This window comes from Xiphias gladius, chromosome 16 (assembly GCF_016859285.1).
Source record: "Xiphias gladius isolate SHS-SW01 ecotype Sanya breed wild chromosome 16, ASM1685928v1, whole genome shotgun sequence".
NCBI classification, from domain to species: domain Eukaryota; kingdom Metazoa; phylum Chordata; class Actinopteri; order Istiophoriformes; family Xiphiidae; genus Xiphias; species Xiphias gladius.
Genome location: NC_053415.1, coordinates 15,316,550 through 15,334,219, shown reverse-complemented (window position 1 = coordinate 15,334,219; position 17,670 = coordinate 15,316,550). Strand labels below are relative to the sequence as shown.

Genomic DNA, 17,670 nt, shown 5'->3' with positions numbered 1-17,670 from the left:
ATAGACACTCAATAGTTAACTCTATAGTGAGTAGTAAACTGAGGTTTTGATCACTTAAGTCATTTTGCATCATCACTGACAGTAATGATGTAGTGTTGCACAACTGTAATTTTCACATTTATTAAATGTGACACACTGCATTGTGGGATTGTTGGCAGATTGTATTGTACATCCCATGGACACTGCTTTTTTTTTGTGCCATTGTGGTTACTCTTTGAGGACACTATCTACTGCCTTAACTTAATACTTGGAATTTGGACACTCAAATAAAACGGTGGACAGCAAATATAATGCACTTTATAGTGAATAGGGAGTGATTTAGGGCACAGTCCTGGTATTGTTCATGCTGGCTCACTAGGTCACACTGTCTTGGCTTACTGGGGCTCTTGAATAAACAGAGCCGTTGTTAATGTTGTTAGTAACGCCTGTGCTTTTCTCACCATGACGAGTCAAAATGTCTAAAAAGGCCCATAGACTAAAGGCAGAGCTGCTCCTCTGAGCCTTTGATGGCTCATCTTATTTGGCCAACGGCAAAGTTTATCTTTGACCAAAGCAGGAGTTAGTTCAGTTAGGTCAAGGAGTTAGTCAACAGCTCGATCTGATGTTCCACCCAAAGAAAACCTGCGCTGAGATACAGAAGGACTTCTCCGAAGGGAAAGTTAGTAATGGAAAGGGAAAGGGGGTGGCAGCTGTTAAACTGTCATATCTTGATTTATTTGGCCAGAAAACTGATTAAACACAAGAAAAGATCAAGGAGGAGCAGAACTTACAACTTATTTTTGATTTGCCTTTCATGATTTTATTTATATAGCCTGATAATCTGACTCATTTGCCATTACGTTCATTCCATTATTATATGAATTTCATTCATTTGAATATTTAAATCAATGAAAATGACTGCAGAATTAAGAGGCCTGGAACGAGGCTATAGCATACACTGCATATGTACAAGCCCCTTTAAAGACATTCGACAATGAACAACAGACGTGTCTCTGTGATACATCTACTGTTGCCATGAATGTTACTTATTTTGTCATCCACACATAGTGCACTATAACTTAACTCAGTGGAGGGAAGGACTTCCTGAGTCATTTACTTGAGTCCCAAATTTCAGTAGAAGGGTAATAGTGAGCAAACATGGGTGATAACTGAAATTTTTTAGGATGATGATTGAGAGTAAGAATCAAATCAAATAATAATAAAATGAAAAATATTCTTAAATCTTAAAAACCATACATTTAGCAATAGGCGCAGAAATGTGCGTTTCAAAGAGTTGTGGCTGAGAGCGATCAACGATCTGTAACTACTGTCAGCAGGCTGATATAACAGTCAAACTGTTATTAAATAAGGACCTCAAATAAAGCTGTGTAGCAGGTAATGTGGACCTTTGTTAAATAGATGTTACCCATGCTAAATGTAATCAATAATTCATCCAGGGACTGTGACCTGTTTTTTCAGGCTCTTTGTGTGCTGTGAGAAAAGCGACATATATTTAGAAATTCTTGATCATGTTATCTCTGTGTTTGTCTCCACAGGGTCACAATATCTTCTCCAACCTCTCGTCCACAGAGTACAGCGACCTCATGCAGCTGTTGAAACAGTCGATTCTGGCCACAGACCTCACACTTTACTTTGAGTATGTTCTGCTAAACACGCCACTTATTAAACCGTCAAATCTCGAGTTAGAGAGAGGACGTCCACAGAGTCCACTGTGACTGTTTTACACTAAAGCACACTATCAGCCTTGTCTCTTGACACTGTTTAACTGTAGGTTTGCAGGCTTCCTTTAGGCAATACTGCCCCCTTGTGGATTTTGTGTAATTTACACCTGCACATACAGACATTCTGCTTCCCTTTAGGAACAGAAACACCTTCTTTGAACTGGTCAGCAAAGGAGAGTACAACTGGAACGTGAAGGCTCATAGAGACATGTGCAGGTAATGGCCTCCACACAGAAGTAACAGCATCTTTTAAGTCTATTGTAAATACCATATTAAATAAATCTGTCTGATCTCCTCTTAGATCCATGATGATGACAGCGTGTGATCTTGGTGCTGTCACTAAACCTTGGGAAATATCACGCAAGGTGAGAAATATAGGTGTAAACTCTCTCTCTCTCTCTCTCTCTCTCATAAATAAGACAGAAGCCTGCATCTACAGCTGAAATGATTGGTTCATTCATCAAAAGTCGATTGACAGAAAACTACTTATCTAATCAGTTAACTGTTTTTGAAAGGAATTTTTAAAAGAAAAGAAAAAACGCCAATCATCCCCTAGTTCCAGCCTAAAAATGGTGCAGGTTCGCTACTTTTCTTTAAGATGTGGACTGTTTTTGGTTTTGTACTTTTGACAGGCACTTCCCACAATTTCCTGTCACTTTATAGACCAAACCAAATGAAAAAGGCTTAGTTGCTGTCCTACATGAACCTCTTCTGTCTTTTCAGGTGGCAGAGTTGGTGACCAGCGAGTTCTTCGAGCAGGGCGACAGAGAGAGATCGGAGCTGAAGCTCACACCCTCTGTGAGTACCTGGAGCAAGCTCTGCTTCGGTGCTTTTCCTTGTTTCAACTTCCCTCGACCTCCGCAAGCTGATGACGCTGACGATATATTTTCTCCGCAGCTCCAAACATACTGACTGCGTAGGAAACATGAGAGCTTGTGTCTCGTAGTGTGAGAAAAGCGTACTGTCAGCTTGACCGCTCCACTGCCTCGCTGCTGTGCTAAGAAAAAAACTGTGTTGTTTTTTTTTTTTTTTAAAGAAGGGTTTTTAACACGGTCCACATTTTTGTTCTGGGCTGTGTTACCAACCATTCTTTATAAAATAAACTCCCCCTGCACAGGTTTCAAAGCAAGTACTGACCTTTCTATTCATTCAGCTGTAAACACAGGAGGCTTTTTGTTGTATTGGAGCTCTACTACCTTTGACTTGCTAATAGCAGACATAATGAGTTGTCTTAATTTTTCTCATACAGGTGTAGAAAAAGCATAATAGTAACAATAATAGTAGCAGGGACAGGTTTTGGTCCTTGTGAAGATGTTTGCCTAAATCATGACGTATTTATACTGTGCTCAAAGCCACATGACCACAACAGGGGAGTACTGTCTGTTTGAGTGAGGAGCTTTGAAGACTGAACTGTGTTGTAAGTTCTTAAAAGGGGGGGGGGGGGACCCAGCAGCTTTCTGCGTGCAATTAATGGCTGTTGACTAATCGAGCCGGGCCACATTGCCTCCCCTCTGAAATAACTAATGCAGGAGCCTCTGGTCTGCTGCTTGTGTCAAACCTTTACCGCTCCGTATGTGGGTGTTGGAAATTAAATATTAACTTCTAAGTCGTAGCCCAGTAACTATCTGTGAAGCACAGCCTCAGTGGAGCCTCTCAAGTTCAGGCTGCAGAAGAATGAGGGAGAATAGAAAATGTACATGAAATAAACTCAGTAGTCTTGAGAGCTGAGGGACAATTTTCTTTAACCAAAGCAGTAACAGCAGCACTTTGGGGACTGCGAACTTGACTCTTCGCCTTATAGTGAGCAGAATCACATTTCTGCTGTGATTCTGCTCACTATAAGGCACAAATGTAGAGTGTAGTGTGAATAAATCCTGTTTTTCGTGTTTCAGGCCATCTTTGATCGAAACAGGAAGGATGAGTTGCCAGGGCTTCAGCTGGAGTGGATTGATGGAATTTGTGCGCCGCTGTACGAGGTAACGCTCAAAGCCTCCCCACTTCCTGGCCGTCATTGTGTCGTGCTTGTCACAAGTCCGCATCAATAGTCGCCGTCCCTCGTCAGCTATTGTCCCCCTAACTGAGGCCAGCAATGAAACTGTCACCAGAAACCAATACACTTTCTTTGCAGCCACAGATTTCCCACTGAAAAAAAGAATTATTTTTTATTTTTCATTTTTTTTAATTGAAAGCTCAAGAAGGGTTCATCCTGTTTTTTGTTTTTTTTTGAGCACAGCAGAATGATTGTGCACTTTCCGACTGCAAGAAAGCTCAGAGGTAGTGGAGTGTGTGAATAGAGCTGTGATGTTAGTCGGGTTAAATCCCCTCAGTAAGTAAGTGTACTTTGGGCTTCACTGCACAGTAATGAAATAAGGACTGACTCTTTACTGCATGCTTTTCTTCTGAGACGCACACAGAAAAACAGGCTGATTTTATTGTAGGACCCCGGGAGAGCAAATATTAGGGGTCAGAGTTAGAGCTAGTGATTATCTTTGAGGGAATTAATGGAAATCTATACAGTGTCCTCGCTGGTATAGTAAAGTGTGTGCGTGTGTCTCCGAATGACGTCAAGAGAGACTCACCTGCCCCTCCCACCGCCGCCAGCAGTGGCTGTGTGGGAGGAAGAAGCAGGCTGACTTACCGAGGACATCAGGCCTGCTAAGAGATGAGGTGTGTGGAAGGCAAATTCATGAGGAGGAGTTGTGAAAGAAGTCAAAGATAAAATAGTTCATTCATTCTCACAGCGCTGAGTGATTCCTCTGCGCGTGTAGTGTTAGGCCTCCTTCCTTTTTACTGTCATATTAAACACATTACTCTTAGTCACCGTGAGCAGAAAACAAACAATAGATCATCTTCACATCTATTGAATCATCCCGGGATCAGTGTCAAAAGTTAGAGCAGACTAATCTCTGCTGGGCTCTGGTTTCACCATTGTTACCGTCTGTGTAGTTTAGATAAAAAGCATCAAAGTGGTTGTGTGTGTGTGTGTGCGTGCGCGTGTGTGTGTTGTCTGCGTGGGGGGTTTGTCTCCACACTGCCTCATGCAAAGGCTGATGTTTGGAGAATGCAGATATGGAGCTCACAATCATGCTACTGCCAATTAAACTTGCAAGGGGTAGAACAGAGGAAGTTCGGAGGCGGCAGGGTTTTTTGTCCGTGGGCGGAAGAGATCTCGTTCTTGATCTCGCTGATCTCCTCCTCCTGGTGGTGGCTCGCTACTTTGTGGAATATTAATCCCCCATTATATAACCTCCCATCTTTATACCCCACCATATGACAGGCGCTCTCTCTCGTCTTCCTCTGAGTCTACCTCAGTGGAATAATGATGCTTGCGCAGACCAATGACAATGTCCCACAGAGGGTATATACTGGAGAGAAAGAGGGAAATTGTTCTCCTCCAGAAAATCCTCTTCTTTTAACCCGCAGACGAGACAGATCCATAAAGATTTAGACGATCAGTGCACATGGTTTTTGTAGTTTTTTGAAAATTACAGCTGTATGTAGGCCACATGCCATCGCAGTGTGATGACGGCTTCAAATATTGTACATTTTCGTAATCAACAGCCCAAACTTACTGATTTACAGTCTCATCAGACAGCAAATCCTCCCATCTGAGAAGCTGGAGCCAGAGAATGTTTGACCTTTTTTCTAAAAAATAACTAAAGCAATTTATTTGATTGTCAAAACAGCTGGAGATTAATAAAAAGATCATTTCAATTCTTCATTACTGTATGGAGCGCACACATGTAAACCAGAAGTGTGGAGAAACTCAAAAAATGGAAGCTTTTATCTCAATCCATAGACACACATTCCATTCGTAAAAATTATGAATTTCCCATGAACAAAAGTGAGCAGATGGCTGTTTTTTCATAAAGAAAGAAAATCTTGATGTCTGAACCTAGCCACATTGTAGAGTTTTGTTCTAGGCGATCACCCACACAAGCGTTTTAATTGTTCATATGAATTAGTGAATACACCCACTGAATATAAATGCATCTGAAATTGTCGGCCTGCATTTAAAGTTCAGTGAATTGGAATCTGTGATTAGTTGTGTGTTCCCCAAGTGTTAAAAGAAAATTTGATTTCCCTTGCATGCGCACAATACAAAACCCCAGTGTAGGTTTATAGTATACCTATTTATTTAACTCATTTTTACAATGGCTACCCATGCGACTCCCATATATTTTTGCGAATAAATGAAAGATTCCATTGTTTCGAATGTGGGACCCATGCCCACATGTTATATTTCAGCAGGGTTAATGAAACAATAACTAATTACACAGACTTCCTTGGAAATCCAATAGACACTGTTAGCAGAACAGAGGGAACAAAATCCCCCTTTCTCTCAGGTAATTTATTAAAATGGTGGATGACAGCTTTTACTACACTGCCACTTACAGTTCAACACAGAAAAGTGACAAAGGCAACTAATCTCAGTCATACATGTGCTTCTAATCTTTAAAGAGCAGCCATTTAATGGACTGCTGCTATCAACTGACTGTATGTTGCTGTTAGTTGGGTGTTCTCTGTTTTGTTTCATTGTTTTCGCCCATATAGTACATTTGATGGATAATGTGCTGCTTTTCCAGCCCCAGTTTATAAATACCAGTTTGTGCCTCTCATGTACTACCATTGCATTCAAGTCACAGAGCTGAGCATCAGATTTTCCCAAAAAAAAAAACCTGGCGATCTTTGAAAAACCCAAAAGGTCGTTTAGCAACACTCATCGCTCTTCTGGTATTTCCAGAATCCTCAAAGTCTCCATCTGGATGAAGAAATATTCTGTTTGTTGCACGATGAGAAAGATTTTTTTTAATCCCGCTTCTCTAGTTGCAACTGTGTTTTAATCTAATCTTTGTAGCCTGAAATGGCTCTTTTTGTAAAAGACAAGCAAAATATGAACTCTTCTTTCTGTATGAAAATGGTGGAAAGTCGCATTAATATATACCAATATAATGGATAATAACATTTTAAATTTCGGTGCCCTACCAATTGAGCAAGGGGAAATGTGATGTCCAGCTACCATCTTTGTTTGTATTATCAGAGGGATTTGCAACCGAGGAAACAGGTTAAAAGTGCAATAGATCATTTGCAGGAGGAGGAGCGCGTATGGAGTTGCTCTTTTTCTTCGTAGGATTAATCCTGCTGACTTTGGTGATCACCTGACCTTTCCTGTAGCACCACCATGAGGTTGACATTTGTGGCCTTGAGTGATATATCTCCTCAACGGTTGGATGGAGTGCCATGAAATTTGGTTCCATTAATTTACGTTCCCCACAGGATGACCTGTAATCACTTTGATGATCACCTGACTCTTCCCGTAGCGCCATCATCTGGTCAAATTTTTAAGTTGTCCAGCACTTTGGTTAATGACGAAGTACTTGCAAAACTAACGACATTCCCAACAGCCTCTGCTGTAGCTTGTGTTAAGTGCTGCTTAGCAAACGTTATCATGCTACCACGCTAAGCTAAGATAGTTGACACGGTAAACATTATACCGCCTTAATATTACTGAGTTAACGTTGTTATTGTAAGCACCACTGGGCGTAGATACAGCCTCATAGAGCTGTGGCTGGAGACTCTAGCAAACATCACAGGGTGTTCATTTTGGAGAAAAAGAAATGCGTTATATTCTGTGACTATAATGTAATTGTAATTTACTGTATGAGAGTCAGAAACTGGGACTACTGCTCTTCATGCAGATGGTGTTTTTTCTTTATATTTTAGTATTATATACATCGAATAACGGTTCATAACACTGTATTGTAGATGTTTGCAGATGAGAGTGTTTTTTTCTCCTCTTTCTCTCTCTTTGTGTCTCTAGACTCTGGTCCAATTGAATCCCAAACTTGAGTCGATGCTTGACATGATCAAAGCTAACAGGGCCAAATGGGAGGAACTGAACAAGAAGCGACAACGGGGCCAGAGTGTTTCCGCACCTGCGAGCCCATGCAGTGGCGACAGCACAGAAGCCGGTGGCTGCACTGTTGCCAAAACTGGCAGCACACCCTGCTGTAGCGGCGATGCGGATGGCACAACATCTAAACCTGTCAGTTAGCTTCTGCTGCCGACTCCCAGCTGATCTCTTAGGCTTATTTAATTTTAAATGCAGCCTGCAACAGAGGCAGTGCGGTGCACGCAGAGGTTACTGGGCTCTGCTCCTCTTCGCTTTTGCTACTAGAGATGAGCTTTAGACTTGAGTGCGGCGATGTCGTAGAGGTTTTTCTGCTCCCTTCAGTCTTCCTGTGCTGAGGGCTGACAGAGCTGTGTTTGGCAAGCTCGTCGGAGCTGCTACAAATCAGCTGATGACACCATGTCAGAAAGGCAACTCAACCCACTGTGTCAACATGTCAACCAGTGAGCTAACACTATCTATTCTGGGCATTGCACAAATTTTCGGCACAACGAGGCATGAAGAATACTGGTGAGGAATGTTTGCCTCTGTTGTGGATGGTTTTGCTCTCGGTACCTCCTCGTTGCTCACATTTTGTCTGGGGTAACAGAGATATTTTTTTGTAAATTTGTACATAGGCTATTGAGTTATTTACAAGTGCTGTTTAAAAAACCGTAAGCTCTGGATTGTAATGTGTCTGTCTGTAGAGTTTTTGAAGGATAAAGGGATGCAGGAACAGTAGGACCTGTGACAGTGCTTGCAATGCAAATTGAGTGCTTCGCTCCCTCCCTTCCTGTGCCTTGTTTTAAGATCCAAATGGAAAATGCATGGCCTCCTCATCGAGATTCTTAGGTAGTATGGAAATCCATGTTGAACCATGACGTATTTTTGCCATAATTTGTAAAACCAATGACTGCAGTTTTGTCTTGACCCCATGTTAGCCACAACGTATTTACATTATATACATATGGAAATCTATTTTGCCCAATTTTATAAATGCAGGGTCTCACTTTTCAAACACACAAACACACACACAATGTGCCTTGATGAAGTTGTTCTGGTATCCCATTGTTTTCTGCAGAAAAAGTCCTTTCATCTACGGATTTAACACTTACAGCTCAAACATAAAGCAATGTAATTTAACTCCTCACTAAACTACATTTAAAGGAATAGCTCAAAGTTTTTGGAAATACACTTATTTGCTTTCTGTCTGAGAGTCAGATAAAATCAATCCCACTCTAATTAGATGTTAATGTTAGGTACATGTGAAGCTACAGCCAGGCGCCCGTTAGCTTAGCTTGGCATAAAGACTGGGAACGGAAAAACAGCTAACCCAGCTCTGTCCAAAGAAAATAAAATCTGCCCACCAGCAAGACTGAAGCTGATTAATTAACACTTTATCTGGTTCCGTTTTCATCCATACAAAATTGAAGTGTACAAACAGCTATTCACTGTTTTACATGGGGTTATGTGTTGGACAAATTATTGGCCAGGACCATTCATTTCTTTCAGTGTCCGCTGGTTGCCTTTAGACAAGAAATAGGGCAACCCTTATAAACAGTAAATAGCCTTTTTAGAATTCAGATTTTGTACATTTTAAACAAACGAGATCCAGTGTGTTAACTAGCGAGCTTTAGAGGTGTTGGTTGGCAGATTTTTTTTTTTACGTTGGACAGAGCCAGGCTAGTTTAACAGACTGTTAGCCAGCCATAGCTCTATTTAAGGGACAGATACAGTATGAGACTGATATCTTCTCATCTTACTTTCCCCCCAGAAAGCAAATAAGTGCTTTTCTTAAAATGTCAAACTTTTGCTTTAATTTAATTTTTGGCCTTTTTTCAAAGCTCACAAATGCTACTTAAACAGCTTGTATATTCTCCAGAAGACTGAGACATGCAGACTTGTAGTACTTGTAGTACTTAAGTGCCCATGTAGTCACAAGCTATTATTTTCATTTTATTACAAGTTTTTTTTAATATATGAGTTGTATTTTAGCTTTAATTGGAGTTTAAAACGTGACTGTGTGCATTGTGTGGCATGGATCTGTGTGCTCTACTGTATTTTAGTTGAAGAACTGAATTGAAGTCAAGCAGAAGAATTTTTAATTGCATGTTTTATGCAGTATTAAATTCAACCACTTGCTAAGGATGTAGCAAACGTGAGCCAACAAATACCTCGTATTTTGAACTTCATCAGTAAACACATTATCTCATGGGAAATGCATGACTTAAATTCTATTGCATCATGTTACGTGAATTATGAATATCGATGTTCTATTTTTCTATTAGATCTCCAGTTGTGGCCAACTTCTACTTGTCTTTTTTGCAGTGTAACATGCTTCTTGTATTTCTTCTGTCCTCTCCCAGTTTGGGCTCTGGATTTATTTACAGTGGGCTAAACTGAAAGAAACCTACGGCATGAAAAGGCAAATGTACAATTTTCTGTTCAGAGTTTAAATAAAAATATGCTTCTACATGTGCTCTAGTTTATTCTGAGATCAACCTCCAGTGGTACTAAGTACATTTACTGAAGTACAAGTTTCAGGTACTTGTACTTGACCATTTCCTTTTTATGCAACTATTCTACTCTGCTGCATTAAATATTGTACTTTTTACTCCACTACATTTATCTGACAGTTAATAGTTTCTTTATAGATTAAAATGCTACATACAAAACATACGATGATGTTATAACATATGATGAGCTGGGATAGACAAAACATCCCAAAAGTATATAAAATTGTTAAGATTACCTCCATCTGACCAACTACAACAGTAACTTCCTCTTAAATCCATCAGTAATAACAATCCAATAATACAATATATAATCCTAAAACACTCACAGGGGACTTTAGGACTTTTACTTGCATGGAGTGTTTTCATTACCCAATATTGCTACTTTTACTTAAGGGCCTCAACTCTTCCTCCTCCACTGATACTACCTCCCAGTTTACACAGTATTTCTCCCAGTGCAGTGCTGACCTCATGTGGACACATGTATCTTTACACACAACCAGTATCTCTCAATTAAATACTGCAGGTACAATATAAGCACATGTCATTGAGATACATTTAAAGTCATAAAGCAAAATTGTATGATGCAGTCAGATTAGAAAGATGTTAACATTTTAACAAGAAAATAGGAATTGACTGCAAATATGAGTCTGTAATCAATATTACACAACGCTGACAGCTTCAGTGATTAATCAGAAATAAAGCCTAAATCCGTCATGTCTTATTTATATCCAACATATTTATATATTCATTCACACAATCCTGGGTATTAAACTACAGTGTAAAGAATGTATTAGCTTCAGTGTATTTCATTGTCCAAGGCTGAGCTCTATTGCTGTTGATAGGTAGCGGTGACATCAGCAAGCAGTGTGTGGGTGGCTGTGTGGGTGAAGATGACTCCCAAATGAGCCTGTGTGTAACAACAACAAAACAAAAAAACCCTTTCAGGAAGCAAAAGTCAGACTCTGTTAAACTCATCTGGTTTAGCTTGAGCTCAGTGTGGTGGAGGTAGAGGAAGAGCAAACAAAAACCAGCTCTCAGGCTCTTGCTCTTGTTGGGGGGGGGGGTCTCTGCTCTCAGTGTTGAATGTGTGCTCAAAGAAAAATCAACAATTGGGATGTTTTAGTTCAATTTATTGCACAAACAGCGATGGCAAAATGTACTTGGATATTACTACCTTGTTAAGAGAAGTTGGGAATAACAAAAAAAAAAAAAAAAAAAAAAGGTACATCCATAATATTCAAAAGTTCTTGCACATTTTTGCCACGGGGGTTAAATGTCAGATAGTGGATCCCAAATGAGTCTTTTTATGTGGGGGAATATTAAGAATTAAAAGGACATTGTGGTCCTGGAAAAATGTGAAGAACAGATCAGAGGGAGAAAAAAAAAAGCAAGATTCCTCAGCAAACAGCTCCATTAAAGCTAAACTTGGCTTCAAAATGAGGACTTAAGTGGTTCGAGTCTGGTATCAAATTGCAGTACTACACAGTATCCGTTCCAAAAAGCTTTTACACAATACAGATAAATTAACAAGGTCAACTAACTCAGCAGGTGAGGAATTTCTGGGCAACACCAATTATATGGAGCAGAAATAATTCAAATGCAGTTTCTTTAACATAAGAAAGATGATGTAATTTAGTTTAATAGAAATTTTTAGCACATGTAACAGTCACAGATATCTATATTTTACAGCTCACAGAAGGGGTTATCTTTGCATATGCGGATTTTTAAAAAACATCTAGTTTAGCTGTGCATGATGTGAATGTGTGTGAATGTGGCGGTTACATACAGTCAAACAGGTGTTTACAGTATGTCTGCATGGTCTGATGTGTTGTCTTTGGTACAACGTCAGCACCGGGATCCAGAGGCCTTAAATTGCAAACGTGGTCAGACTGAAGCAGGCATGATCGAAAAACGCAATGGCTTTTTTTCCCACGTCACTTTCTCAGTAACAAATCATGCAAGGAAAACGATTTCTGTACAAAAATTAAACACATAAGGAATATCTCTGTTTGAAACCATACTGTACTTCTAAGGGTCTTTAAATTTTAGTGGGGCTGAAGGTGTGGGGTGTTTAGTCGAACAAATTTGTCAGCAGAGGCTCACACACACATACAGTCAACAAAGTCTCTTATGGCAATAGGTCAGTACAACAAAAGGCATGAGGGCATGACAAAGACAAACAGGAGACACTTAAAATATCATGTCCAAGTCTGTTTTGCTTCACGAAGGGACTCACTGTACAACAGCAGAGTGTGCAGTAGGAGAAGGGGAAGGCAGACAAAAGCTTTAGAAAGGCACAGAGCTTTAGAAAGCGAATTCATCTAGAACTTACCACTAAAGAAGTGCCACAAGCGCACACAAACACACACGCACACAAACGCGCACACACACACACGCACACACACACACACACACACACACACACACACACACACACACACACACACACACGAGAGGAAAATAAAAACAAATTTAAGGGTTAACTATGTTGGCAAGGACATTTAGGAAAAGGTTCAACAAAAGCAAATAATGACAAAACCCAAAGGTTTTGTTGCTTCATGTCAGGATGCATCGTGGCCATCGCTCCAACAAGCTGAGGCCACGACACAGCAGCGAAAAATGAGCTTCAACATGAATGACAATGATTGTTACAGCATATTAAGTGCAACATAATGTAAAAGAAAAGGATTGGGTGAATCAGTAAATGGCACCGAATGACACTTGATGAGAAAGACAATATCTCTGTCCATTTTAAATTCACATTTAGTATCTATTAATCCAAAATGCACAAGATGCTTTTAGAAAAACGTGAGATAAAGATGGACAGGAACAGAAAATTAGAGGAGGTTCCTGTTGCCGAAGATGTTATTGGGGTCGACATAGTCCTTGACAGACTTGAGCATCCCCATGCCGACATTGGAGACGGTCTCTCTCATCCACTCCTTCCGAAGTTTCCCCACTGAATGACAGAGGAGAGAAAAATAAATAAATAGATAAATAAACTCAAGGAAGAAGACCGAAGGGGGAGAAATAGAGGAATCGGCACGGCTGATTGCTCAGCAGGCTGCTGGGAGCCAATCAATCTTGTGAGAGTGAGTGAATAAACAGAGGGTGATAAATGCTTTTATTCAGAGAGGAGAAATGTTTTGCATGGCATGATTTATGGAGCTCAGCAGACTATCAAACTCATTAGGCTCTGTGTGTTCCCAGAGGAGGAGGCCGGCTGGCGGTTGTAGCAGGCCATCCCCGGCTCCCTCACTCTTTGAGCCAGCACTCCCCTCCGATTCCCTCCCTCCAGAGTCACCAGGGCGTTTTCTGTGTGTGTTTCTGTCTCATTGTGCACACCAGCGCACTCCTCCTGCTGAACTGCGAGGGTGTTGTGCTTGCTTGTCTTGAACGCCGCTCTGCGCCCTCTGACACTGGCCTGATGGCCAACAGGGTGCCGAAGCCAACCGTGGAGCACCACACAATGGTCCTCTGTTAGCAGGACTTTGGCTCTCAGCCCCCCCCCGAAGAGTGAGTGTGGCTGTGGCACGTAGCCTTCTGAGGGTGCCCATTGCTTCACCAGCTGTCCAGTCCGACATAATCCACAGCGCCTGTACCCGACAGGTTCTTAGTGGAGAGCCTGGAGCCAGCAAGAGGTCTGATGACTGCGGAGGCCAGGGAAACCTCACTGGAGCCAAACTCTTGGTGGAAAACTTAAAATAAAATAGAAATTTTGATTTTCGAAGAGCAAATAAAGCTGCAAAATCTTATGTGTAAACCCAACCATAATCTGTGAGCTTCTTAGACCTGAATAACACAGCAGAGGAAACTATGCCAGAGCTGTGATGTATGTTCAGGTTTTAAATGCACAATTTTTTTTAAAGAGTTGTGTTTATTTATTTATCTGCATTTTTCTTTTTTTGATAGTTGAGACAGGGGAGATGGGTGAAAGAAATTGATGTTGGCTATGTTAAGAAAGAAACAAAACTGAATAATGAAAATAGTGACTAGTGTAAAAGTCAGCCTGAGCTTACAGTGCAGATATAAACTTTGAACATCTCAGATCCGAGCTGGGTAAAGTGGAACTTTTGGAGGTCATGTCAACATAAGAAAAACACTTATTATCTTTACTCCAAAACTCAAAAAGATAAATTTGAGAATAGATCAGCCTGAAACAGGTGCTGCTGGCTGGGTAAACATTTACAACCAGCAGCGTAATCGCTTGAGATTAGATACAGAGGCCTGAAAATAGGAAGGTTTTTGATGAGAGTGTTCACATGCTTTCCTCTGCATCAGTGGCAGGGAGCTCCTGTGTTAAAAGGGCATGTCGAGGGAGGGGTCCGCCCTGACACATTCGAGCACCATGTTATCAGAGTCCAGCCAGGAAACCCAGATGGGGATGAGCCATGAAGCTAGCGAGGCCCGTCTCCTGACAAAATAGGGCAGACAGTGGGGTCACCAGAGGCTGTGATACCATGCAAACCTCCAGATGGTGACAGAGGGACCAATCAGCTGCTACCCAATAACTAAGAGAGCACCCTGCTCTCTAAACCTCCTCCTCCTCCTCCTCCTCAGTCCTTCCCCCTTGTTCCACCTCCATCCCTCCCTCCTCTAAGGAGAGAAAACAGAAGGTGCTGGGACTGCATCATTGCCTCCATCACTGTGATAATTTACACATCTATCTTGTCATATTCTCTCTTTTTTGCTTGCTATTGCAATCAATCTCACCATGCTTGGTCTGTGCAGCTGAGACATGCAAAGAAGTGCAGGTAGTTATTTTAAATGACAGATTTCTTTTTTTTTTTTTTTAACAAAGGTGGCATATTTCTCTAGTGTGGAAAAGCCTGGAGAAGTGCAGGGCGAATGTCACAAGGGGAATTTCACTAAATCAGGTAATTTTTCTATCTCCTCAGTGCAGTGACCTGTGTAGAGGTACAGTTGGCAGACTCAGAGAGACTGGAGCTCTGTGGAGCCACAAGGTGAGGTGAAGATGCCGGGCACCCTGGGGTGGCCCTCATACAGAGGAGACTGTAGAGGCCGAGCTGAGCTTCACTCCTTTGACGCGCTGTTCTCACTCTCACGGGGTTTCTCTGACAAATGGGGGTCAGGACATGAAAGACGGGGTAAGGTAGTGGCCCTGCGTTCCTGTGATATGGACGAGGTGTAGTATTGGCTTAGAAGCCACGGTGCATGGCTGATAGATGGATGACTCTCCTGGTGATGAATGTTCAACAACTCCTCACCGCTGCGACACTGGTGACCTAGTTAAAGAGGACATTTCTTCCAGCATTCTGGCTTTCAGAACCAAAGAATAATTAAGCATAAAAAAGAGGTTTTTGCCTGTGAGTAAGTGTGTTAAATCTGACTCTTTCCGATGGAAAACTCAGCGTCATTTTCGTGTTGGTAAGCAGTCAACACATGGTGGTGTGAGCTGAGTGTTATGTCCTGCAGAGAAAGCCAGATTCCCTTAGCTATGCCCACGCAGCACAGTGCTGACCTTCTGAAAACACAGGGCAACAAAAATGTATATTTCCTCCAGTGCCCTCTCACCTCACCATCCTTTACTACATCTGTTTTGTTTGATACACAAAAACCAGTGAAACTAGCTCCATTTGTCAAGCGCTGATTGTGGGCAGACAAACCGGCCTGTCTGGGCCCAGATAGCAAGTCCCACTGTTATTAATCACAATTACAGAGTGGGCCTCGCACACAGGAGCTGCATCAATATCCCCTCCTCTCCCCCCTGTCACCTCCCTGTGCTGCTCGGGGTGGCCGGGCCACCGTTTGGAGGTCAGTATACAGCCGGCGATAACGGCGGCATCATTTACCCCAGCCTGCCGCCTCCTTTTTATTAGCAATCTTTTAATTTTGAATCCGTCCCCGCCTTCAGGAAAAATTGTGATTTAATATCGCAGCTGATTCACTGCATACTGTTTTTGACAGGTGTGATGAATAGCCTGAAGTGATGTATGAAAACAGCGAGGCGGATGGCAATATAGATAAGGCAGCCATTTCGGTTAGCCCTGATGGGGCCCAGAGAGTTGTTTCGCCCCCTCCCCTGCTCACGTTTCATTTGGTCACTGGTGAAATGAACAAATAGCCGAGTCAGAGCCATTCATCTGAGCTGCAGGGAGATATTTTGGACACGCGACGGAACCAATGAGAGATTTCTGACCAAATGCACATTTACAGCACGACTGGCTTCCTGCTCGCTAGCACGGAAGAGCACGCTGGGAAAGCTCACCATGCTGTCACTGTCACTCAGAACAACATCTTCTCATAAATTATAATTTAGGAGAAGGTGTAAATATAAATGTTCATGTTATAAAACTGTCATCCAATTCAGGGTGCTACTTTTGAATAATGTGTTTTCAGCAATACACAGTACTTGTTTACAAAAACAGACTTGATATTTTTAAGCATGAAATTCTTTGATTTTAGTACCTCCATGGTGATGTGACAAGCTCCCTCCATTGGCAAGGATTTCTTCTCTAGCTGCATGCTGGGAAGCAAAAAATAAAATCGCTCATATTTGTCATATTATAGATATATATGTATATATATATATATTTTCTGACATTCACCCTATGGGGTGCTGGACAGTCAACATATCATTACATCAGATATAATTATCTTCTATAGAGGACTGGACCATGGCATAATGTTGAAAAAATGACACTGGACTTACCTCCACTTGTTCATACACATGTACTGGATCACTGAGTCCCCTGTAGTTGAAGGCAAAGTAAAAGTAGACACAGGCACCAGCGTCGTACGTCTGAGTGACCCTGTTGAAAACACAGGTAAGTCATGTTTAAACAAGTAGAAAAGACTCCTTAATGTTTCTCTGAAAATGTGATTTACATTAATCTAAAGAGCAGTATTTTGTAAAGGGGTTCCATTTTGTTATGCATTTTCTCCTTTGTAATTGGAAGACAAAGTAAAGTGGGAGGTTTGGCTTTCCCCTGTGAATCCCTGCCCTCAATTCCATTCATGCTTTCCAGAAAGCAGAGGCAGTGTGGAAGCACTGTCACCTTTTATAACGTAACATTATCAGACATTAAATGGCCATCAAATGCTTTTACTGAATCATCTGAGCCACATTTGTACTGCAGGTACAGGATGACTCAACTATCACTTTAATGTGGAACAGAAAATTGTTCAGTTTGTTGTTTCACAAAGAACAAAATATCCTCACTGTTCATGTAGCTGCTTCAAAATAACATGCAGCTTGAATTCAGGCGTTTTCTCTTTACTATCATGTGTAATAATCTTTTTGTTGAGAATAAAGTGCTTCTTCAGTTTGCATGTTCTCTCTCTCTCTGGCCTTGTTCCCTGTGGAGAAGCAGGGTGCAGAGCCCTTGTTCATTTGACATGGCCCATCACCTGGCACACTGACTGTTCTAGAGGTTAAATGGACAAATCAATCATGTGACAGACTGTAGCCGGGAAATGAATGGCTGTAGCATAATCAGGCTGAGGCCTAATCAGTCCTATTCGGCGGGCAGAAGCCTGGTGCTCCTCAACCGGCTCACCGTCTGTCAGACTGTCCATCTGT

The 17,670-nt window shown here is 41.5% G+C and overlaps 2 protein-coding genes across 6 annotated transcripts in view; one reads left to right on the top strand and one right to left on the bottom strand.

The window, feature by feature from the left end:
* The window catches only part of pde11a (phosphodiesterase 11a), a 41,599-nt gene extending 31,515 nt beyond the window's left edge, over positions 1-10,084 (top strand). For 4 of the 5 annotated variants that reach the window (XM_040147582.1, XM_040147580.1, XM_040147581.1 and 1 more), the window contains 6 exons: positions 1,536-1,636; positions 1,860-1,937; positions 2,023-2,086; positions 2,445-2,519; positions 3,614-3,697; positions 7,543-10,067. In XM_040147582.1, the coding sequence (XP_040003516.1) occupies positions 1,536-1,636; positions 1,860-1,937; positions 2,023-2,086; positions 2,445-2,519; positions 3,614-3,697; positions 7,543-7,776 (636 nt within the window). In that variant the 3' untranslated portion in view covers positions 7,777-10,067. Of the gene's footprint in view, positions 1-1,535; positions 1,637-1,859; positions 1,938-2,022; positions 2,087-2,444; positions 2,520-3,613; positions 3,698-7,542 lie in introns of all 5 variants that reach the window. The other variant, XR_005709050.1, reaches the window with a different exon arrangement.
* Positions 10,085-11,359: 1,275 nt separating this feature from the next.
* The window catches only part of agps (alkylglycerone phosphate synthase), a 29,498-nt gene continuing 23,187 nt past the window's right edge, over positions 11,360-17,670 (bottom strand). The window contains exons 18-20 of the mRNA XM_040149115.1: positions 16,801-16,900; positions 16,557-16,614; positions 11,360-13,086 (exon numbers count right to left, since the gene is read on the bottom strand). Of these exons, the coding sequence (XP_040005049.1) occupies positions 12,965-13,086; positions 16,557-16,614; positions 16,801-16,900 (280 nt within the window). The 3' untranslated portion in view covers positions 11,360-12,964. The remainder of the gene's footprint in view (positions 13,087-16,556; positions 16,615-16,800; positions 16,901-17,670) is intronic.